The 25,791-nt window shown below is 37.3% G+C and overlaps 1 protein-coding gene across 2 annotated transcripts in view; it reads right to left on the reverse strand.

The window, feature by feature from the left end:
• vav3a (vav guanine nucleotide exchange factor 3a) overlaps nucleotides 1-25,791 on the reverse strand; it is an 88,670-nt gene that overhangs the window by 19,376 nt on the left and 43,503 nt on the right. For both annotated transcript variants that reach the window (XM_087788877.1, XM_087788876.1), the window contains exons 7-19: nucleotides 25,301-25,369; nucleotides 24,140-24,243; nucleotides 23,976-24,075; nucleotides 23,768-23,863; nucleotides 21,844-21,912; nucleotides 20,362-20,448; nucleotides 20,208-20,293; nucleotides 18,304-18,436; nucleotides 12,115-12,224; nucleotides 9,589-9,690; nucleotides 6,127-6,218; nucleotides 2,687-2,709; nucleotides 1,498-1,516 (exon numbers count right to left, since the gene is read on the reverse strand). In XM_087788877.1, the coding sequence (XP_087645003.1) occupies nucleotides 1,498-1,516; nucleotides 2,687-2,709; nucleotides 6,127-6,218; nucleotides 9,589-9,690; nucleotides 12,115-12,224; nucleotides 18,304-18,436; nucleotides 20,208-20,293; nucleotides 20,362-20,448; nucleotides 21,844-21,912; nucleotides 23,768-23,863; nucleotides 23,976-24,075; nucleotides 24,140-24,243; nucleotides 25,301-25,369 (1,090 nt within the window). The remainder of the gene's footprint in view (nucleotides 1-1,497; nucleotides 1,517-2,686; nucleotides 2,710-6,126; nucleotides 6,219-9,588; nucleotides 9,691-12,114; nucleotides 12,225-18,303; nucleotides 18,437-20,207; nucleotides 20,294-20,361; nucleotides 20,449-21,843; nucleotides 21,913-23,767; nucleotides 23,864-23,975; nucleotides 24,076-24,139; nucleotides 24,244-25,300; nucleotides 25,370-25,791) is intronic.

A 25,791-nucleotide genomic window follows, 5' to 3' on the forward strand; every position in this document is an offset into this window, starting at 1 on the left:
AGCTCACCTTTGAAAACAAGACAAAGAGAGCAGCATTGAAATATTACCAAACGCCATGGGCCGGGGCAATCAAACGCCTATTGATTTTAATGCGTCTTCAGTCAGAAATGATTTTCTGCAGTATAATGGATGGAGGGGAGGAGAAATGAGTGTTGAAGCCGGGTTTAAGAGAGATTAAAGCTCGGTGAAGTGAACACTCACACACACACATGCACACGGGCACACACACACATGCACACGGGCACACACAGGCAATCTGAAAGGTGAAAAGATGTCCTTGTTAATCGTATTATCTTTGGGGATAGGAGAATAAAACAACAGAACAGTTTGAAACCTGAATTACTGAAGAGGATCTAAACAATCTACCTCCTGGATGTTACTATGGCAGTTAGAGAAACACAATATCGTCGGTAAAAAAAATAAATCTATTTCGGAATCAATAAAAAAGGTTTCCATATAGACCAGGGGTGTCAGACTATATCACACAACAAACTCATTTTTATTCTAAACAAAACATGTATATAACAAGTATGAGTTTGATTGTGATATTGTCTTTTAAAACTTGAAGCTCTGATACATATAAATACATCAAACAAGCAACATCAGTTTTACTCTTATTGAAATTGTATTTATTTATTTTATTATATTTAATTATATTTTGTATTTATCTTTTATTGAATTCACCTGCTTGACCCAATGTATTTTGTTTTTCATTCTCCACAGTTACACACATTTAATGTTTGGATACATTATGCGTTTTAACACGTCATACATTATTCAACAATTAACCCTTATGTTATCCCAGGGTCAAAGTGACCCGAAAACAAATGTGTTTGTGGTATCCCTTGTGTTGTCTCCGGGTCAAGTTGAACGACCTCCCTGGCTTCCAGAAAAACATATGCAGTGGTCAGAAGTCATTCAACTTGACCCGGAGACAACACGAGGGATAGTAAAAAAAGTTATGTTTTCGGGCCACCGGGTCATCTTGACCCTGATATAGCACAAGGGTTAAGGGGAGTTAATGGGTATTTTATTAGTATTTAGTGTATCTCAAATTAACCTGAATAAATGCGTTTGTTTATAATCATTTTACGAAAATAAGCTCCCTTAATATACAAGAATATTCATATATATCAAGATAAAAAATGATCTATCTTTTAAAAACTTTTTTTCCCCATTATAATCAGTTAGTGAGTCATTTAATAAGGCCTTTCATTGTTGTTTGATCTGTAATTTGCTTCAATGGCCCCTCACTACAGCCACTGAATATAACGTGGCCCTTGATAACATTACCTGCTCATCCCGACACCAGGGAAACACCTTTCAAAAGTCAATTCTCGCCGATCAAGATAAGCACCCTAATACGAGGAAGTAATTTATTTATTCATGACCTGAAATCAGCTCTGATTAAAAAACAAACTAGTTTTTAGAATGAAATCTGATGACGGTGTGAAGTTGTGAAAACATATAGTGTTGAAGAGTTTTTTTTTTTCTCACCTGGATCTCGATCCTTCCCCTGCAAAGCAAAAAATAGATCAAGGTAAATATAGGATTGTCACTTTAAGGTGGAAATAATTGCAATTACAAAACCCAGGCAAAGATTCAACAAAGGAAAGTGATGAGAAAAAAATGTAATTTTAAAAAGAACATAACGATAATGACGACACAAAAAGTAAAATAAAAAGTGCATATATTTGGAAGCAAAAGGGAAAATGTATTTATTACATTTTGAGAAAACGTGTATAAATGCAAACATACTAAAATAATGTAGACTTTAGAACGAAAAACTCTTAGATCAGCCAAAAAGTTTAGATAAACAATAAAACTAAGATTTAAGAATGTGGTTGTGCTAGCATACATGAAAGTGTTTTGTTAGCTAAAAACAAATACTTGGGAATTGCTCCAGGACTCTGAGTTTGAATGCACGGAAACACATTAGCTCTATTGCATTTAGGTCGTCAAGCCCATAACCTAGTAGACCTAAAACAATGCCAAGTGAATGATAAGAACATTTGTGACATTTGTTTGATTCTAGTTGTTTCATAACCTTTTTTAGATCGCTGGGTACGTTAGCAGCAGCTAGAAGTTAAACAACAAGTCAACTCTTTTAAAAAAAAACCTTCCTGTTTCTTAATGCTAGTCTGCAAAACCACCAAATAAAATACTCATATGTTCATTGTCCCGGGACCATTTCTGAATAAATTTTAATAATCTGTTAACAGACAGACGGACAAAGCTGATACCTAACAGAGATCCCAGGTTCACCAAATAGCAGTTTGAAAGTAGATGCCAAAAAGAGCAGATGAAAGTTATTGGTGATTCATGACGGTTTTAAGTAAATAGTGTTGCATGTAAGTTGGGTGCAAGACCACGAATAAAACATTAAAACTCATCATATTAGCACTCTGCGTTGTGTATTTGTTGCATACATCATCGTCCAAACAGAGTTTCTGCAGAAATGATGCCAATTATTTCCGAACAGACGTCGTAACGTGCAGGAACTACAGTGTCTAAGACTGTGCAGACAAAACTTTGGCTGTAAATCTCAAGCAGCAGAAAGTGTTATGGAAGTGAAGGGGAAATTGGCGTCTGCAAACAGCCGCAGGACGGGACGGTACAAAGTGATTTGAACACGAGGGGATAGAAGACAGACACACACACACACACACACACACACACGGCTCACCTGACGTCCGATGGAACCGGGATCTACAAGAGGTTTGAGAACGGGAGAGAATGACAGGTTAGCAGGTGCACGTAAACACTTGCACGCACTCATCGGTACAAGGCAACACTCCCTCATTAGTGGAAAAAAAGCGGAGGCTGGTTTCTGACTGAGGTTCACTTTGTTTCGCTGTGCTGCCACTACCTGACAGCCAAGACAGAGGAGGTAACAAGGTAGGATGGAGGGGGAGAAGCTCGGAGTTTTTGCTCCAGCAGTTTCTTTCATTGGCTCCCTGAGGAACGGGTTACACCCCTTGGTTGTACACTAGAACACACACGCACGCACACACACACGCACACAAACACACCTCTGTACAAACAAAACACATGCATAAACACATACCTCCACGCTCCAGCACACACGCAGGCTGCAAGAGAGCGGCCAATATACGCAGTGAACCAAACAAACCTGCATATGCACCCACACATGAAGGAACACACACTGAGCGGACCTGTTGTTCCTTCGGTGAACTTTGACTCGTTACACAAACACGTGGTGAAGTAGCTGATAACAGAGACGGGTAAACACAGGCTTATCTGCGGAGCACCAACAAAAACCTGCAGTGAGGCTGTGATTTTTGTTTCCCTCTCAGTTGTTACAGTGATCGGTGGCAAAACAGCCGGTGTCTGAATCTGTTGCAGATTTACTAACTTACCATTGCAACTTTCATGTGTTTGATTGAGTTAATAGTTTGCAATTTTGCATATGCTATTATTAGCAACCGCAACTAAAGGAGCTCAAGTCCAAAACGTAATAGAGAAGAAATAGAAAAGAACATTTTGCCACGACTGTCACATAAATGTTGATTTATTTTAGTGATTTGAATGTATTTTGTTCATTTCTTTTGATAGTTTTTAAAGCAAAGATATGTTATATTTAGACTTGTTTTCATATTATCCTCACAGATTTGTTTATTATTCAAATTATCACTTTGTTATGGAACTTAAAGATGGTCTTAACAAATAACTTTGTCTGGATGACCCACATTGTAACTTTGAGTGTCATGTGACCCCCAAACTGATTTGCGGCAGCGTTTTCATTTGAATTACTGATGGAAGATAGAACCAGGAACATAGACTGAAACTGCATGAATACCAGCAATATATTGTGATAGTTCACCTCCACTATAATGTAGATATTTAATCTTATTTAAGAACAAAGAAAAAAAAATAATTTAAGGTGAGCTAAGGAAAATATCTGCTGCACTGTCGGGGATTAAAATAAATGAATAAATAGTTAAGGGCCTTTAATCAAAATCAGAATAATTTGTATTTTCATTGTCAGTGAAGCGTTCCACCAACTAGGAATTTACTTTGGTACAGTTGTGCAACACTTAACATGAGAAAATTAAATCTAAATCTCATTAAAAAATGCTGCATATTTGAGCAGAAGCTCCAAGAAGAACACAGTTCAGTTCACTTTTGGTCAAAGGGAAGACTTTGGAAAGTAAAATATTATGTTGTGCGATTCTATTTGTCTGCAAGATAAGCTATAAAGTAAACATACTAAAGTGTTCTTTCTTGAAATTGTATACTTCTTTCGCTAAAACTGTTTTAGAAACCCAGCTCCAGACTAATCCTTAAATACCTTCCTGTATCCAGATGGTGATCCGGATCAACAGTAGAGTCTGATTCAAGTTGGTTCCAACCAATTAAATTTGAGTTTTGCTGTTCAAAATAGACAAAGAAAAGAACATCCTCGGTATCGATAATGCGTGGTGACAGATCTGTGGTTAATGTAGGTACAAGGAGCTCAGCGAAGGAGTCAGTCGGATTCAGTAGAACAATCCTCCCTCTCTTCTGACCTTACAGTGGATTCTATCATGACATAATTAAAGTCTTAATGGGGATGAGTCATGGATTCTGGTTTTGTCCAATCAGTGGTGAGCCAAGTCACAATGTGTTGTCTCAGGAGGGGGTCGGAAAAAAAAAGAGCTGAAGAAATGCTGAAATGAAAACCAAAACAGAAATGATTCTGAAGATGACTGAGGCTTTCTTCTCAACTTCCACCTTTCAAATGTCTCCCTCGTCGTGTGCCGATCACATATTCCTGCGGCACTGGGTGAAAACTGAGCGGAGTAATGAGAGGAGGAATTTAAAGCGACGTCCCTGCCTTCACAGTTCTGCGCTCTCCCATCACTGGTGTCGCCCAAATCTACTCAGGTACACAGTGTGCCCAGGTGGGCCTGGCGGTGGCGTTATTGCCTCGGTGACCTGATAGCGCCGTGACAGATGCCCGGTCCAACTAGAAGTGGCAGCTTGCCACAGTGAATGCCAGGACACACACCAGCGCACGCACACAAACACAAACACACCTTCAACATCAACATGTGTGCACAATAAATACAAATTCTCCCACTGAAAATGGGACAAAATGGGTCCGTACTTTAACTCAGGGGTCCCCAAACTTTTTTGTAGACAAGTTGAATGCAGGCATTATATTAACGGATCGACTTTAGAAAGAATAATCAGTAAAAATAAAATAGCATCACCGGCAAAAATGTTAAGCACATGATAAATAAATATTGTTAAAATGCTGAATGAGCAAGAGCTCTGTACTTGTTTTTCTGGAACAAGATGTTTTAATCATTTTCACTTGTTTAAAGGTTTCTTTTTTTCGGTGGACTTCAGTGAAACAAGCATCTTGATGTTCAAGAGTCACACACTAATGTTACTTCAGTGAAAATATGATCTATTTTTTCAAATAAAACACATTTCAGACAGTAATAATCCAAAAAAAACAGAAATCATATATTACAATTTTTACTTAATTACTTTGTGGCCCTGTGATTCAAGCCAACACTGATGATGCTAAGTTTGATATTTTCAATTCAAACATCTTTATTTTACCCCCCATTCCGTCAAGACTCCGTAGGACCAGGTTTGATTGACACTTTGCCGGGTAATAAAAAGTGAAACATTTGGCAAGACTCTTCTGTAAAGCCGCTATTAGGCTTCAGGGAGCTGAGCAATGACACTCGGTGACATTGACTTGCTTTTGAGGTGTTTAAAGCACCCTGGGAAGCGAAAGAGATCTTTTGAATGGATACTTAAAACTGATCATTTCTGCATGACCGCCGCAAAACCAAAATAAAGGAGGAACGTTTTATTATTCCTAGAAAATCTGGTCATCATTAAACACAGTTTCCCGTTGAAAAATTCAACTTCTCTGCACACACTCTTGCACTGAATCTCCTTTTCAACTTTTAATAAGTCACCAGCTGTCCATAAACGCCTCTTAACGTCCTCTCTTGTCGGCCATAAAGTTGCGACTCTGACTTGACAATTAGGCTGGTAGACCGGAGTTTGTTGATTGACAAGCTTCTGAGTTCAGAGCGGCCGTAAACACAATGTGACTTCGGCTACAATTTTACAACAGTGTGTGTGTGTGTTGTGTCTCACCTGTTTTTCCGCAGTGGCCTAAGCGGCCCAGACATTCTTTATGAGCCCCCAAACCACACTTGGAGCACAGATATCCCTGGTTGAAGACGCCCCTGCACACAGTGGACAAGATCAGAAATGACATTGTACGGATATTTCAGAGTTTTTCTCACATGAACTCATATGTTAAAAACTTTTCTGAATGAACACAGGACCAATCACAACAGAGTAGGCAGGATAGACTCCATACTTGAGTCGGGAGGAGGAGAATTCTATTTTTCGTTGTACATCATCATATACATCATTATGGCCTACAGACTTCCAAACAAAATGGTAGCTGAAAGGACCATTGAGCGACAAAAGATAGAAGATAAGAAGACTTTTCCTTTTATGATTAAAGACTTAAACACTCCTTGATACGATTGACCACAACCTAGAACTATTGTGACATCACTGTATCCATTTATTTAGTATTTAAATAGAAATAAATCTCAAGCATTGATGTTTAGTGTCATTGAAAGCCCTGCAAGTGAGTGAGTAATGCAGCCACGTTCAGATTTGAATAATTGTTGTCATGGATGGATGGATGGATGGATGGATGGATGGATGGATGGATGGATGGATGGATGGATGGATGGATGGATGGATGGATGGATGGATGGATGGATGGATGGATGGATGGATGGATGGATGGATGGATGGATGGATGGATGGATGGATGGATGGATGGATGGATGGATGGATGGATGGATGGATGGATGGATGGATGGATGGATGGATGGATGGATGGATGGATGGATGGATGGATGGATGGATGGATGGATGGATGGATGGATGGATGGATGGATGGATGGATGGATGGATGGATGGATGGATGGATGGATGGATGGATGGATGGATGGATGGATGGATGGATGGATGGATGGATGGATGGATGGATGGATGGATGGATGGATGGATGGATGGATGGATGGATGGATGGATGGATGGATGGATGGATGGATGGATGGATGGATGGCATTTTGCCACGACTGTCACATAAATGTTGATTTAAGGAAGGATGGTGAGATAGATGGATGGAAGGATGGTGAGATAGATAGATAAATGGAAGGATGGCTGACTAGATAGATGGATGGAAGGATGGCTAGATAGATAGATAGATAGATAGATAGATAGATAGATAGATAGATAGATAGATAGATAGATAGATAGATAGATAGATAGAATATGTAAGGAGAAATAGAGGTGTGATTAAAGCATGTCTACGCGTAATACTTTTTAAATGTAACTAAATTCTGAAACCTGCCAAAACTGACTACTTATAAATACTGCAAGGAAAAGCGTAAGTTTCTCACATAAACTCGGCGAGAGGAGCATCAACTGAAACGCTGTCACGTACGACTCCGGAGCGCTTATTAAAGAGACACGATATATAAAAAGAAGAGGCTTCTCTTGTCTTGCACGATAATTGCTATTCAACTCGCCGTGGACAGAATGGAAGTCGACTGATTTGTTTCCCACATTTGAGTTGTTGTCGGACATAAAATAACTCCTAATGAGGCGTCAATTACAAGACCAGTGAAGTGTGCGTGCAGGTGCTGCTGGAGGGAAACATGAAGGGAATATGGTTTGTTTCCGTGGCAGAGACTGTCGAGTGGTGACCGAAACAGTGAATTATGTAATGTCAGGGACAGTGATTTTCTCAAACAACTACATGAGAGTGTCCAAGCACATCACACACTTCTACATGCTCTACCCAGATTCTTGATGCAAAGTCTTCAATGACTGGATTAATTTCCCTTCCAGGAAACGCATAAAGAGTATTCGGAGCGGGTGAGAAAACAATCCTTTTTCTAAAGAACAATAGAGGAATATTTAACCTTAAAAAAAAAAGTAAAAAAGTAACTCTAAGAGTACACATTGTTTGTGGCTCAGTCAGTATCCATGCAGCTCTGATCCTGGACTCCATAGTGTTTTGTATATATAGAATATTAATACTTATGATACTAATAAACTACCTATATAATAATAATAATAATAATAATAATCAAATGTATTATAATAACAACAACAATAATAATAACACTAATACATTTTATTTAAAAGTGCATTTTAAAACACTCAAGGTCACTTTACAAGTACTTTAAGGTAAAAAATAAGATCACATAGTAACATATTAGTTAGAGTCACAGTATGTTTTTTTAATTTTCCTAAATTTAATTAAAGATACGTGCTTGTTGAAGGTAAACAAAGACACGCTTTTAAACCCTCATTTACTAGCAATATAATTATTTAAAACTAAAACAAATTCTGTCTTTAGTTCTTTGGCAATTTTGTGTTTTTTTAAAGGTTGACATTGTTATCTTTTTTTTGATTCACTTGATCTACTTTACTTGTATTTTAAACCCTTGTGTTATCTCTGGGTCAAGGTGACCCGCTGGCCTGAAAACAAATGTGTTGGTGGAATCCCTTGTGTTTGCCTCAGGGTCAAGATGAACGACCTCCACGACTGCATGTGTATTTATGGAAGCCAGGAAACCAAGAAACAACACAAGGGATCCCACAAACACATTTCGTTTTCGGGCCTTTGGGTCACCTTGACCCAGACATAACAGAAGGGTTATAGAAAAAACAACAACTTTGAATTGGAATCAATGTTATCAAGTACACAAGTATGCACATTTCAAGCTGTCGGAGAAGAAAAGATGGATGTGCCGCGCTGGATCGGGCCACAGGGCCTTGACTTTGACAAATGTGTTATGAGTTCAGGTGGTAGAGTCTCTAAAAAAAGGAAAATGTTTTTGTTGTGTGTTTGTGACCAAAAAGTTAAAAGACTTTGTTGCATCACTGCACTATCCATCACAGACTCAGGAAGGTAGTACCATCTAGATTTTTCATCACAAAAACTGATCATCCCACAGGAAAGACAGACTCTGCTCTTATTTGTTTGACACATACTTTGGACAAAGTGTCCATGAAAACGATTAGATATTGGATTACAATCATCAGATTTCACGGGTCAGATTATAGTCTGTTCTTGTTTGTTTAACATGAACTTTTCTATTAAAAATATTTTCAGAATTATCAGAATAATTCTTGGTTTGAACGACGGAACACATCTGAAATCCACAGAAGGCTCTTGATAACACTTGACTCATCAGGCCTGTGATTAAAGGATTAATTAGATATTTAGAGTCTGTCAGATAAGAGGCAGGATTTCTGTTTCAAGTTCCCTAAAATGTTCTCCCAGGGCTCCGAAACAAACGCTCAAAGATTTAGGACAAGAGCCAAAATAAGAGCGTCGAACCTCTTTATTCTTCAAAGACTAGAAGGCACCGAAGATAAAATGACAAGAAGAAGGGAAATGAGCGCACGTGTGCAGGTGTGCAGTGAAATCCCAACAAAGAAATTTTGTCTTCATGTTGCTCATAACGACTTATCGACTTCTTTCTTCATCTGTGCACGTGTGTGTGCGAGTCTTACCTCAGCAGCATGTGGCAGGAATTACAGGAGGTGATTCTCTCGAACGTGTGCATGTGGAACTCATGGAAGTTGTTGGTTGCATTTTCAGGATGAATGTTGGATCTGAGAACAAGAAGATGCATTTAGCGACATTAAAAAAAAGTATGATTGCGTTCTTTAGCTTTCAATAGATGTTCAAAAGTCTAATAAATGGAATAACATCAACGCAATCTTTTGATGTTCCAGCAAACAAGCTGGTCTTAGGTTTAACTTGTGTTTCTAACTGATGTTTGTTTCATAGTTACCTCTGCCAAGGGGATTATGTGTTCATCATAAATTATTCTTAGCAAAATAATTTAAAGACTTAATTCTACTAAACTTTCTAGGAATGGTAATAATTGGTTGAGAAACAAATTATAACTTTTTGCGGTTGTTCTGTCGTTCCATCTGGATTCAAGAGAGTTTTGAAGGAATAGTATTCGGTTTTTATGGCTTATAGCTTCATTCCGAACTAAAACTTAAGCACTTAAATAAAACACATTAAATCAGTCGACTTACATATCACTGCAGTGACATGATGGGTTGTTGATATTCGTTTCCACTACCAGGTTTTAGGCAGCGACGTAAGAAGCTTTAGCTTTAAACGAAAAAATAATGCTAAGCTAACGTCACTCATGATAACGTGGTGTGATGAGTTATGAAAATGGGTCAAGACATAGACGCAGTTTGCGTTAACTTAATTTGACTCTAATCATCAAAAGGTAAACTATAATGTTATTACTTGCTTTAATAATTATTTTTTTTGCATCCCACATGTTCAGGGGACATGTCGTCTCCCACCTTAAGTAAATAAAATACTGCAACGGTGCATCCTGGGAACGAATGACAAAGAATGAATTCATTTTGATGTTGGGTTTAAAAGCAGCTGCTTCTTCCTTCAGCAACAACTACCTGTCGTTCTAGTTGAACAACTGCTGCATTGTGGTTCAACGACATATCCGGAGGCTGTGTTACATCACACCCTCCGGCCAAACGTTGTGGATTTGTAAGTGTATTAAAGTATAACAGTGATCATAAACATTGTAATCGAACAATACAAAAATATAAATTGATAATTTTTTTAATCTTTAGATAGTTTAGCTTTGCCAGTTCAACACAAACGAAATGTCAGTTCAGAGAAAACACATGTAACCTCAGCCTTGTGTGTGTGTGTGTGTGTGTGTGTGTGTGTGTGTGTGTGTGTGTGTGTGTGTGTGTGTGTGTGTGTGTGTGTGTGTGTGTGTGTGTGTGTGTGTGTGTGTGTGTGTGTGTGTGCCAACTCCACCAGCTCTTTGAAGCGGGAAGGAAGAATTGTTGATAGTCAGGTTGTGCTTCGAGTGAACACACCACACTGGTCCTCAGGATATTGAGTGTGTTGTCTTTGTCTCGGTGTGTGTCAGAAAAATTAAATTCACCAGAACTTGTTCCCAAAAATTCCACAGAGATGTGCATGTTAACAAATTTAAGGGATTTTCAATTTACTTAAAATGATTTAGGAAAAGTAGGAAGATCATTTTTCCACCGTCATTCTTACCATTGGCAACATATAAATGTCTCATAAACTATGTGAATGTGTACATTTAAAAAATATTTTTATTGTGTGTTTTTTTTTTAGTCTCATCTTTAACATGGTAACAACAGCTTCAAACACCAAATAAATGACATAAAGTTAGGGAAAGTTTTACCATTTCCGTACACATCGCCAGATACAGAACAGATAAAATATTAAAATTGATAAATAAGTCTTGCCCAATATTCAATAAATAAAAAATAGAAAATACTATGTTACAGTTTTAAGACTTTTTCCAGAATTTATACATTTTAATTTCCAATTAAGGCCTTATTTTTAGATGAATTTGATGCATCTAAGTACTGCAGGAATCCTTTAATGTATATTTAATTAATTTACAATATACAGAATCTGTAGTCCACAATATAGCTATAAGAAGAATTATTTCTGGCTCATTTAGCGACATTAAAAAAAATGATGATTGCGTTCTTTAGCTTTCAATAGATGTTCAAAAGTCTAATAAATGGAATAACATCAACGCAATCTTTTGATGTTCCAGCAAACAAGCTGGTCTTAGGTTTAACTAAAAAATAACTTGTGTTTCTAACTGATGTTTGTTTCATAGTAACCTCTGCCAAGGAGATTATGTGTTCATCATAAATTACAATATACAGAATCAGTAGTCCACAATATAGCTATAGAAGGCACTTTTTCTCACTATTTTATCAACTTAAATGTTCACACTTGAATTTTTGTTAAAGTTGTTGCTATAATAGAGTTATTGTTTGTTAGTGTCGGAGTTGTTCCTTTTGTTGTTGCTATTTTGTCTTCATTGCTGGTGTTGGTCTTGGGTTTATCAATTATTTGTGACCAGCTGGTGATTCTGTTTACAGTGTCTATCATAACTCATCGGGTGCTCGGACTGGAGAGTCACGAAGAGGCTAAAACAGACAAACTGACTCACACACACACACACACACACACACACACACACTCACATGGCCATGCCGAACTGCTCCAGCCACTTCTTTTTCAGCTCTTTGGTCTTGAAGAAGAATTCAAAGCCGCTCTGGCCCTGGTTGTGGGTGAGGTAGAAGCCGTACGACCACTGCAGGGAGAGAAACAAGCGGAGCCAATTTAAAATACAACAAGCCAGTGAATAAAATGAAGAAGTGAGTGAGAGATAACACGAGGTGGCAGGAGGAGTGCAGGGAGGTTGATGGAGGCAAACGGATTCAAAGAAAGAACTGATGTAAGCAGTTCAGGTTCACTTTGGAATCCCAAAATGAACAGGTCTTAATGTGTAGCACCTGCGAAAGACACTTTGAAAACACGCTCTTGTTTTGAAAAGCACCACCAGAGGCCAGTGAACGACTCTTGTTTACGCTTTCTACTCGTGGATGTGAACTTCTGACGCTGTGAAGGTTAAAATCCTGCCGCGCTGCACTTTCCTGACACTCGTCTCGTCCAATGAACGAAGTAAAGAAAAGGAAAAACATTCCCAGTGGACAACGTTTGCTCAGCAAAGATGTTGTGTTGCCTCCAATTTGTAAGAGAAGGTGTTTGTCTGTCAAGCTGTCACTTTTTTCTTCTTACGCTTTGTTATCCAAGAGAGTTAGACGGACAAGAATGGAGACAAGTAAACATTTGGGGATATTCTCACAAAATATCAAGTCAACATAGTGGAGAGTTTGTTTACAATGATTTCTGGATTTCATCGCTGAATAATTTGTATCCATTTGAAATTTCCTTCTCACATATAACTGAACAATTTGTTGAAAAAGGGTAATATTTTAACTCAATCTTACTTCTATTTTGAAAAGAACTGGGAAAAATTTAAATAATTTATTCATTTGTTGTAAGAGTGTGATCACCACGGAATAAAAGATCACCAGAGAATAAAACAGTCTAGAATCTAGATGTTAAAAATATATTGAGCAATACTGTAGTAACAAGTATATATTTGTAGTATTGTCGAGTACTTCACTCTGGTGTTGCAGAAATTAAAGACCACATGACTCTTGACGAAGTCGTAACTGCTTCAAAAAAATGTCAAAACATTAGCTTTGAAAGACGCTGGAGTCGACTGTATCCTCTCATCCTCATTTACACTGGGATCTCGCGGGATTTCAATGTTCACTTAGCTGTGGTGGACGTGACTACCGCTGCCATCTAGTGGTCAGAAGTGTAATTTCAACAGAAAAAAGAATAAATGCAGTGAATATATGCATGTAATTTGTAGGTTGACTATATCTTCTCATCCTCATTTACACTCGATTCTCACAGGAATATCTGCATGTAAATTGTAGGTTGACTGTATCCTCTCATCCTCATTTACACTGAGATCTCACAGGAATATCTGCATGTAAATTGTAGATTGACTGTATCCTCTCATCCTCATTTACACTGGGATCTCGCGGGATTTCAACGTTCAGTTAGCTGTGGAGGACGTAATGACTTCTGCCATCTAGTGGCCAGAAGTTTAATTGCAACATAAAAAGGAACAAATGCAGTGAATATCTTCATGTAAATTGTAAAAATACATTTTGTTGAAGTCTCTCGCGGTTGACTGGGATGTAAGCAAGCGTCCAGCCATCCTGCATTGAAAACTGTTCGGCCACTTTAGAGTAAGAACTTTAGAGTAAGAACGCACATCAACAAGTCAATGGGCAAATTTTTAGTAAATCATGATTATTAAAAATGTTTTCCGGGGTCAATAGATAATTGAAACTCATTGTATTTTGAGTTGAAATGATAAATATAAAAGAATAAATCACACGAAAACAAAGAAAAATGACCTTGATAAAGGACTATACTATTAGCAAACATGCTAATTGCCACACTGGCACAACCATTTGTCTGAAACCTAAATATACCAAACTCTAGGTCTGGATTGTTTTTTTGTTTTTTTTTATTATTGGATTATTTTCTTCTTTTTTTTTTAAACCAGCCCAGGCTGCAGCTTTATTTCTTAAAACCCACAGATAAAATAACCACTGTGTGTCATTACAAATGCTAGCGACGAACAGGAGTTTTCTGCAGTTAAAAAAACAATCCCTATCTAAGCTGTGACACAACAAATGGAATATTGTTTCTCCCTCTGTGAATTGTTATGTAAATGTTATTATTCTGAGTGTCACGATCAAACAATCCCCATCCATCACATGCGGGGTGACATTCGCACGCGCGCTTGTGTGTTTAACCCGGAAACAACAAATAAATCAGCGACATGGCTCTGAGCCTGTTAGTGTCGGCGGCTTGCATCATCTTTATTATCCAATCACTGTTTTCAGGAAAGATTTCATTCCTTATTATCGGCAACACTTTGGATCTCTGTTGCTCAGTCTTCTTCCTCCTGTGTGTGTGTGTCTGGTTGTGTGTGTGTGTGTGTGAGAGAGAGAGTGTGTGTTTTGTCATGGCCAAAGTGAGATTTAATGATAATGCCATCTGTGAGGAGCCCAACTGTTCCCGTCTGACACTGTTTCACTATAATATTGGCAGATGAAGAAATAACAGAAACATGTGCTGGAACATGCAGCAGACATTCATGGACGAGCTGTTCGTTAACTGGACGAGAATTGAGAAAACAATCGGATCATCTTATTCTTAAATATTTGTAGAAGTGTGTTAGATTTGTTTATACAACCATTTGTTTTATGTTTGTTGATGATCTCAACTTGCAACAATACACGATGACGAATCACATCATGTTAAAAACAAATCCCATATTAATCAATAAGATTAAGAATAATAAGAGAAATCAATTCTAGGTTGAAGTTCATTAAAATGGATTTCATTATTTTATGAAAAAAAATACAAAAGTAACTTTTTGTAACTGTATTAGCGACTCAGTAAAGGAAAAAAATTACACACGTTAGCGGTTGTTTGTTTTTAAACACTACGAGTAATTCATGGATTTGTTTTGAATAAAGTTTTCATTAATTCATTTTTATATATAATAAACATGTGGTTGGGAGCTTTAAGTTTCAAAAGATAATTATATCAGAAATAAGTGGATAATTAATACATCAGAAAGAACTTCAATGTTTGCTAAATAAATTCGAAAAATAGTTTATTTAATTTAAGTCTTTCATTTTAGGCAAATGTGCTGGAGCGAATAAAACAACGTTACTTTTTGTTGATGTTTTGTAATTCCATCTGAATTCACAAATATTCTTGAGGGATTTTTAACCTCTTTTGGAGTCAAGAGTTTATGGTGTGTGTTGCTCAAGCGAGTCTTAAATTCAAGCATCAATAATATCATAGATATTGTAATAAGCGATAACACCTGATAACAAGAAGGTTGCGGGTTCGCTTCCATCGTGAGGCAACCTGACGCCTGTCGGTTTACTTCGGGCACTCCGGTTTCCTCCCTCAATCCCCCGCTAAGGGAATAAGCGATAGAAAAAGAATGACCGAATATTTATAGCTACTTATGTAACATAAGTGTAAAACTAGTCTTGGTTTGAGACGACGGTGGTTTTTGATCTCAACTTCTTTGACATCAAAGTCAGACTATTGAGAAAAAAGAAAGAATTCTAGAGAGTAAATAAAAAAAATAGAGGAAAAATAAAGTGACTGACGAGCCATTTTTTTTTGTTCTAGGGTGACAGCAGCATCAGAAGAGCCAGAAAACATGAAGCCTGGCAGGTACATGTTGGAGGCAGAATCCAGCCGAGAGACGTCCTCGCTCTCAATGTCATCTACAACACTTTGAATTTTCCACGACTTTTCTAGCACGCAGGTATCACAAAGCTCTTCCTGCTGTCCTGTGTAATTCTTCATAGCCAACTGTGCTCGATGGAGGCAACATGCGTAGCAACACATGCGTAGCAACAGGAGTATTTCCGTTTTTTTTCTACTATTGTGCGCTCTTTGCTTAATATGAGTCATACTTGGCTGCTGTTACGGCTTCCGGTTGGAAAAGTTGAGTTGAACAAACCTGAAGGCTAAAAAGTTAATATTATCCATTGATAATTATGATGTATTATGTTAAAAAGTGTTGTGTGGGCAGCAAAGTGGTGTAGTTGTCAATGCTACAGCCTCATGGAAAATAAAGTAAGTAAGTAAGTCATTTTTATTTGTATAGCGCTTTTCCAGACCAGGGTCACAAAGCGCTTAAACAATCAAAACAATATTCAATAAAGTATATACTTTAAAGATCAAGATAATACTGATAACACAACAGGAGTTCCAGAAAATCAAAGAAAAGCCTGAACAAATAGAAACGTCTTAGGTTGTTTCTTAAAGGAGTCCGTAGACTCCATCAAGCGCAAAGAGAGAGGAAGATCGTTCCAAAGCTTAGGAGCAACAGCCTGAAAAGATTTCTCTCCTCTGGTCCTGAACCATGTGCGAGGAACCATCAGTAGATTCTGATCCACAGACCTCAGAGCCCGAGCTGGGGTGTAATGTAGATCAGTGATGTAAGGAGGAGCCTGACCATGAATAGATCTGAAAGTAAGGATTTAAAGGTTCAATTCCCGCTGATTAAACAAACTTAATAGTTTGTTCACAGATTTGACTTCATTTGTGTCCTTGACTGGACACTGGACTCTGGAGGGTCAGCTCCAACCCTAGCTAGCTAGGATAGCTTTTTATTTTGGAATGCGGCTGCCATGTCTCATGATTTTATTTTAAAACTTGTTTTGTATGTTCTTTTGTTTTCTAAGTCCCACAGTGCCTGTTGCTCATCACTCAATCTCCACCTTTGCAGCAGACCTTAAAGCCACCTCTCCTGCAGCAACAGGGTCCAGATTATAATAGTCACCCCCTGGTATGTATGTTCTCTATTCTCTCTCTGTGGGTTACATTTTTTCTTGTTCTTAGTATTTTTGTCCTCCTTGTGTCTGATCCTACCTTTTGTCGTTTTTTTCCAAGGTATTTTTTTTGTAATCATCACTCTCTTGTTATTTCATTCCCCTGGAGTTTTGTTCTCCGCCCGACGTGTGAGGCGCTTTGAGTTCTTTGGACTGTGGTATGGACACTTTATATGAACTATTGTGGTTATAATTTCTCTTTGATTGGGAAATTGCTGAGAGGAGATCATTGAACAAACTACTGTCCATCATGGATGATGACAGTCATCCTCTGAACACTGTCATCAGTGAGCAGAGAAGCAGAATGAGTGCACGAATGCTCCTACCCAGGTGCAAAACAAATAGACTCAGGGACTCATTCATTCCTCGGGCTATTAAATTGTACAATTCTGAGTTCGGGGGCAGGAGTGGAGTGAAAGTATCTGGATGTTCTGTTCTATGTTAGTCTTTGTTGTTTTTCTTTGACCTATGTTCTTTATCTTTAGACTTAGATTGTGTCATCTTGTTCTTCCTCTTTATGTTCTTCTCCTTATTTTATTTTTTATGTATTCTTTTTTATTGTTTATGAAAAATTGCTGGCTATTGGTAAAAAACAATTTCCCGAAGGAGACCTCCTGAGGGATCAATAAAGTTTTACCTTACCTTACCTTACCTTAAATATATGAATTGTGAGTACACAAATATTTTAAAGTGGTGCACATTTCTTTCTTAGAAAGCACATTTTAACATTTTGCACTAAATACATGGTTATGATATTTATTTCTAATGTTCTGAGTACATCTGAAAAAAGGGCAAGGACACATGCAGAGGTCACATCTATCAAATTAACCCTCTTTCTTTCCACAAACGGTTTCAACGCCCGACACAGCTGATGCCGGCATTTGTACGGGATGTCCTTCAACTTCACCCAAACATAATTGAAATATTATACGTAGAAAAAATGAAAGGGAGAAATGACATCACATTCTTTTGAAAGAAACCTTCAAAGGGAGTCTAAACTTTTAAATACGCACTAAATCCGCCCCCCCAAAAAAAGGAGATGAAGAGAAATAAATGTATTCTTCATTTCATATCAGGCCTATTAATGTAATTGTCTTTTTGCTGGGTTCTATTTTTAAAATTCTTCAACGGGTTTGAAAGCGTCTCTTACTCTTTCTTGTTCATGGAACGTAAATCAGGAAACGCTGAAGAGAAATATCAGTAATTTTCTGTTCGCAGCTCCTCGGCCTCATAACACACGGAGTCACGTCTCTCATTATTTCCAGTCACACAACAAACTGAGGCGTCACTGATGCCGTTAGCTTCATCCGACAAGGTGTCATTAGCCGGCGCGGCTCAGAATGCTGAGTAGGACAAACATCCGGCACAAACCTTTCGGTTCTCTTTGTCTGACGTCGGGTTGTTGGTGATTTTGAAAAGATGCAGGTCGATCACCTCCTTCATCTCGTAGTTGTCTCCTCGTCGCTTACACACGATGACTGCGGCGTCGAAGAGGAAGATGTGCCTGTGATGGACAGACGGAATATCAGGATTGAGAAACAAGTGCCGAGTCGGGCAAAAACCAATTAGCTCCCTCCACACATTTATTATTTTGATGAATTTTAGTTTAACTATTCTTTTCATCTCTGATCGTGAGTCTTGTTCTGAAAATAATATACATCCTAGTGTTTAAAACACCAAATACACATTTTTTTCACATCAAAGGTATAACTGTTGCAGTGCGTTACGGTACTTGGTGGATTTTTAGATTTTTAAGTCATTCCTAATGTGGGTGAAGTGTAGTGATGGGCATCATTTAGGTTTCATCCAATACCACTTCTCAGAGGGGTCTGGGCGCACAAATCTGTTTTTAAACCTTTTTGTTATCTCAGGGTCAAGGTGACCCGAAAGGCCGGAAAACAAATGTGTTGGTGGAATCCCTTGTGTTGTCTCAGGGTCAAGATGAACGACCTCCACCACTGCATATGTATTTATGGAAGCCAGGAAACCAAGAAACAACACAAGGGATCCCACAAACACATTTTGTTTTCGGGCCTTTGGGTCACCTTGACCCAGACATAACACAAGGGTTATAGAAAAAATACTTTGAATTGGTAGTGAAGGTATTGAAGTATCCCTTGTGTAGCCTCTAGGTTATTTCTGGCTACCAGAAACAAAATGATAATAATAAAATAAGTCCCTCATCATGACAATGTTTTGAAAATATTACTTTATAAAGTTCCCCGTCTGAAATCTCAGTGAACTAGAGGTTACGAGAGTGGAGTCCATTACTTCATAATGACGTATTCACTACTCCTTCAGTCAGCTGTAATCATGCCCAGCTTTGTTTATACAAAGAGTCCCTTGGAGGGGGAGACTTCCGGGACTGATGACACGCAGTGACAAACATTGATGTTTGACCAATCACAGGACAGTGGGTGGGGTTTTGGTAAACAAGATTTCAGCTTTCAGTGGGCGGGGCTTAATCACATTTACTTATGTAATTATTTAAATGAAGAGAGTTTTGCACAAACAGACACTGATGATACAATAGAATCCAACATCTATTTAAGACACACTTAAATCAACATATTAGTTGCCCCTTAATAATGTTAAATATGAATTTCTCTCAGTTTTATCCATCTATCTATCTATCTATCTATCTATCTATCTATCTATCTATCTATCTATCTATCTATCTATCTATCTATCTATCCATCTATCCATCTATCCATCTATCTATCTATCTATCTATCTATCTATCTATTTATCTATCCATCTATCTATCTATAATATTTGGGGGATAAAAACAAGTATCAATATTTTTTTAAATACATGTTTGTATCTTTAAGATAACATTTAATCAGGAAAAATGACATGACAATTAAATAAGGCAACGAAATCTGCTGTTTATGTCAGAGCTAGTATCACTATTCCATACATGTCGTTGTCATATCAGTCGTGTGCTTTTACAACTACAACCACATGAAGGTAAGTTTGATTTAATGAGCGTAGAATTGTTCAAAGACATTCTGTTATGTTCCAGTTTCAAGATAAAATATTGAGAATGAGCCGATCTCGTTTTTGAAAAAGAATGTCCTACTTCATTTGTAGAACATTTTAAGGAGCAAGTTGTGTTCTTGACCCAGCAAACGCACAAGAGTCGGTTCCTCCCTCACTTTTTTTTTCTGGAGGCAAAGAATTATCTGGCTCTCCTCCAACCACACATCTGAGGTTGTCGAGCAGCAGTCGCCGAGGTAGTTTTCGTCCTGCTGTCTGTCCTCGTCTCGTCTCACCTGTCCTGTTTGGCCCGTTTGTCCACCGACGCCACTCGTACCTCGCCGTCACCTTTGGGTCTGCCGTAGTTGCTGAGAGGCTGGTTCTGGTGGAGAAGGACAGAGTTGTTGTTGTGACGGAAGAACGGAGGATTCAAAAATGATGACTTCTTACCAGGTTTTCAATGGATTTCTGATATTGATCGATTTCTCTCAGCGTCTCGTTGTCTCTCTTGACTTCATTGACGTACTGAGCCAAGTCCTGCTCGCAAGATTTCATTAATCAACAAAACACATTGATTGTGTGTTAAACAAACCCCTAAAGATAACATTAAGAAAATACTAATAATAATAGTATTTTCAATCTTTTTTTAACTGTAAAAAATATTGTTTTTGATCAACACACAGTATTTCCTAAATAGTAAATGATTTTTGAAAAACTTTTTTAATTATATTGTTTATTACATTTCAAATGCATTTTTTCTATGAACTCAATCCAACAGAGGTTATAAAATACAGTTAAAACAATTTAATATTTCCTCATAAAATAGTAAATTAAGCAAGAAAGGAACAAAAAAACACCTTTCTAATTAATCATCACTATCTATGTTGTACAACTTAATTTGTTTGAATATTTTACTCAAAGCTTCAATTTGACATTATAATACAGACCCAATGTGTACGTTGGTATATTTTTTTTTAACCCTTGTGTTGTCCCCGGGTCAAGGTGACCCAAAGGGCTACAAAAAATGTAATTGTTTTATCCCTTGTGATGCTTTTTGGTCAAGATGATTGACCTCCACCACTGCACTTATAACACAACAGATACTCAAAGCTAATTCCTGTCTTCATATACCTTCAAACTGCATTCATTTTCAGATTGATTTTTTTCAAGTTTCCAGATGAATTGTGGAAATACAAGAGCTTCGCAGAGTCTCTGGAACATTAATGCTTAACCACCGTAATGTCCGTGGATTATTATATCAACATGTATCCAGTTTATGATGCACTTATCATTCCTATTCATTATTTGTTTAACCACTTTTTGCATTGGAATCTATTGCAGACCACAAAGAATTGCTGTTGTCCTAGAGTTGGCTTTGAGTCTTACACAAGTGACACAAGTTAATATATTTTAAATTGATATTAAAATGTCATCACATTGTTATGGTATCAACACATTTTTGATTATCTTAAAATCACAATAATTAAATAAATGCATCTACAATGTTCATTTCAATCTGCTGTGTGTCGCAAAGAGTTGAGTTTGACACAAAAACTATTAAAATGATCTTAAAACTGGATTTAATATTAATTGATCAACATGTATTGAAGGTTATTTCGTTCTTCATTCATATTTAAAATACATTTCATCACTTAGTATCATTTTAATCATACATTTTTTTAATTAAATAAGCAAATATCAAATGTAAATAAATTGAAATGTGATAAATATATATATATATATATATGCATATATATATATATATATATATATATATATATTAAAAAAAGGTGATAAACTGTAATTTCATTTCATTTCAGCGTCATTCATATACCTTTATTAATCTATTCAAAGCTGCGGTAATGAATCATTAGTTGTACACATGTATTAATGTGTTACTAACGCAATAACACATCGACAAACGTACATTACCTTCATAGCATCCAAGGCTCTCCTTAGATTGCTCTTGTCGGAAGCATCATGGGTGTGTTTCATCAGCTCCTATTTGACAGAAAAGCACATCATATATATGCCAAAAAAAAAACCCTCCGGCGCTCTTATGGGACTGCATCTTTTTTTCCGTCGACGTTTTGCAGAAACAACCCTTAAACTTAATAAGATTGAGGCCAGAAATGTGCGATCGTCTGATTTCACCGCAACACCTCCACGGCGCAGGAAGACTTGTGAAGTTAACACTTCGACTGAGGGGTATGAAATGAAAAATGTTATTGCAGAGAGGATCTTCTTCTGATGAATCAGATCATTTTTAGTGAGACTGTGTGTCTATGTGTGTGTGTGTGTGTGTGTGTGTGTGTGTGTTTGAAATTGCCTGCCAACGCACAGCCGCAGTGTAAACAAGACATCTAGAGCTGAGCGGTGGAGGATAAGAGAGGATGACATGCATGTCCTTCACAGCGACACACGAGTCTTGAGAGGAGAAAAATATATATATTTATCTATATATATATATATATACGTATATAGGAAGAGAGAGAGAAAGAGATGTATCTTGATGGTGAGGCTTAAATCCCCGGTGCCAGTCAAGCTCAACCTGGGCATTATTATCACACGCAGGACGACAGACTTGTATTTATCTGGACCTCCACACCTCCGCTGAGATAGGCAGGCAGGGAGTGGTCACACTGATAGCCGGGGACGGAACATGATGCAATCGCTGAGGGGATTCGTGTTGTGATGGGTTCAGGGAGCACGAGAAATGATGAGCGGAGGTGGGCGAGGAAGAAGCAATGACTGAAAGTGAGAGAAAGAAACGGAGCCACGGGAGAATGCGACTCCGGGAGCCAGTGGAAGTGACAAGACATTAGTTGTACAGATTCCCACTGTCACACTGAGGGGAGAGTAACCCTGCGGATTCTTTAGCTGCTGCGAGAAGCCATTATCCAGCCAGACAACTCTTCTACACGGAGACATTTTACCTTCCTGTGTCTTTAACTTTTGTCTAACAAAACATCACTTTTAAACTACAAAACCTGCCCTGATTGCAAATCAAGCATTTTATAAATGTTTTAAAGGAAACAATCATGCCAGTATATCTACTGGCAAAACAACTGAAAAAGTATTAAAATCAAATGGACAACAGCGCCTCTAGAGGACACAAGGGCTATTTCAGAATCAGAAAGTTTGATCGCCAGTGTTGTTGTTGTGGAAGTAGAGAATAAAAGAATGAAATAACTTGTTGAGATAATAAAATCTGTTAATTTCTATAGCAAGGTGATGCTTAAAGGTGCGGAAAGATACAAACAGATCAATCGAATAAGGTACGCTCATTTAGTTTGATAAAATATATGAAAATATCGCAAAATGCTTGGGTAAATAAATGATATTATTATATGTGTTATTGTTATTGTTATTGTTAAGTGTCTACCAGAAGAAAAGTTTGTACCTATTTTAATTTGGTCAGATTTTTCAGTCAGGATGTGCTAATATTTAGAGTTGGATTAGATTTAGTTTTTAGGTTTGTATCGTTTTTTAAAATGTTTTTTAATTCGTTTAAATCGTTTTTATTGTTCAATTTATATTATAATTTCTTTTTGAATATATATTTTGTTTGTGCCCTTTATTTTTAATATCTGTGGATGGTAAACTTGCTGTTGTATCAAAGCACATTTCCCCACATTTGCAGGAATAAAGAATATCTTGTATAAAAAAAATTAAATCTTGGCATCTTACAACATTTAAAATAATTTCTGCTCAAGTCATATTTGTATTCAGTTCACAGCAACACTTAATATATGAATATATGATGAACTGGTGCTAGAGGTAACACACAGAGGTGTGAGAACATGACTTGATGAAGTCAGATATAAAAGAGTCGACACCACAAGCTGAGCTGTACCTGCAGGAGAAGATGGTACTTCAGCACCCGCTGCATGGGAACCACCAAGAGATCCCTCAGCGTGAACTTGCCATTATTCGCTCTCTTTGAACATTCCTGTACAGAAGCACATGCATAAATTAGGCGAAAATAAACCAACTAAAACCATTGAATGCAGTGACTTGTTGTGGATACAATCCACTTGAAACCACAGCAGAAGACGCCTGACCTCCAGCTTCATGTGGACGTCCTCTCTGTCTTTGCATATGTCATCCAGAGCGGCGATGGCAGTTTCCACTTGGCTGCAGTACTTCCCGTAAATCAACAACCTGCAGCGTACAGATAGAAGAAGGTAAATATAACTGAGTCGCTGCAGTTTTATACATTCTTTACCTTTCTTTGTAGGTGATGAAGATCTGGTAGAGGTTCTGGGCACTTCGGGCTACGACTGAGTCTTGTATTTCCAGTAGTAGGCATTTGTGAACTTTGACAAGGTCCTGAAAGATTCATTAGGATTTAATTGTCACACAATACCTGACGTGGTTAAAGAAAGAAAAAAAAACACCTATTATGTACACAGAGCACACACTTAGAAACATTTTTTATAACTTAATTTAGGTAAAGATTCCATTCAATTATTAAATTAAATTATTTGGCAAATATACAGTATATATATATAAATATATAAACGAATTTTTTTTATTATTAAAGACAGAATTGCCACCGCTTTAATAAACTCGTACAGGCCAAAATGTCTTGTCTTCTACCGCCCCCAAGTGGTAGATGTAGTAATTGAACTGTCAGGTTAGAGATTGTAGAATTGTATTCTGATAATAATAACTTTATTTAAATGGCACATTTTTAGACGATCGTTGTCACAAGGATTAATTAAGAAATCTTCACTTAATTGTATTCATTAATTATTATTTTTTTATTATTATTAAAACTGGACATTAGTTACAAAATGATTAAAAAAAATTGCATACTTCAGTAAAACACAGTAAAATTATAAAAAGCAGTGATGCCAAAAAAAGGTTTACATGTAAATTAAATTATAATTTTCACCTATAGTAATGTAGAGTATGAAAGATATTTTACACTTAAATATCATCTTTAATATCATTATATGACAATTTAAGCACATATCACGCTTAAAAAAAACTGTACATTCTAAAAAAAATTTAAAAAAATTACATCAACATAAAACATAAGAATGTGTTTAATTCATATTTTCATCACTTTGACCAAGCTTGAATGTTGAAAACTGTTTTTGAATTTAGATAGATAGATAAAAAATGTATAACTTTATTAATTTAGAACCTTCCAAAGGCATGTGCTAACATTGTGTTTGTACAACTACAACTCATGCCTTAATTTAAGTTACCAAATATAAGTTATTATGCTTGTTTTATTTTAGCTCTAATGACCTTAAAGGTATGCTAGCTTCTTCCATGATTGGCTCTTCAAAACGACCATCAATTAAAATACATTCTACATTAAATTGACTTTAAAGGCGAATTTAAGTGACCATTGAGTTCAAAACTGACGACTCACCGGGATGTTCACGAACACATTCTCCATCTCCACCGTGGACAGAAACGTGGACAGGGGCGTCATAAAGTGCTGCGAAGGGGGGGAAGAAAAAGACTGAAGTCCCAGTAGAACAGGAGTAAGGAAGTCATTTTGCTGGAAGCTGTTATATTATCAGACCCAGTCGCAAAAAAAAAGTGCTGCAGTCACCAGGAAAATAACAAGGAGGACTTCTCGAGGTCACGGCAATAATCCCATTTTCAGAACTGGCCAAACTAAATGGTTTGCTCTATTAGAAAGTCGCCCCCATAGTCTCCACACCTCAGAGGAGCAGGCGAGCTCAAGCTAAATACCAACATCCACTTCATATCGAAACTCATCTGGTGGGAGACTCCGGTGGGAAATCAGAGTCTTTTTTTTTACAATAAACATACAGACGAGTGGTCGATTGTGCACGGAAACAAATGACCTAAGAAAAGAGCCGCTATGATAAAACTTAACACTGTATTCGCCAT

This window comes from Callionymus lyra, chromosome 4 (assembly GCF_982586985.1).
Source record: "Callionymus lyra chromosome 4, fCalLyr1.hap1.1, whole genome shotgun sequence".
Lineage (NCBI taxonomy): Eukaryota > Metazoa > Chordata > Actinopteri > Syngnathiformes > Callionymidae > Callionymus > Callionymus lyra.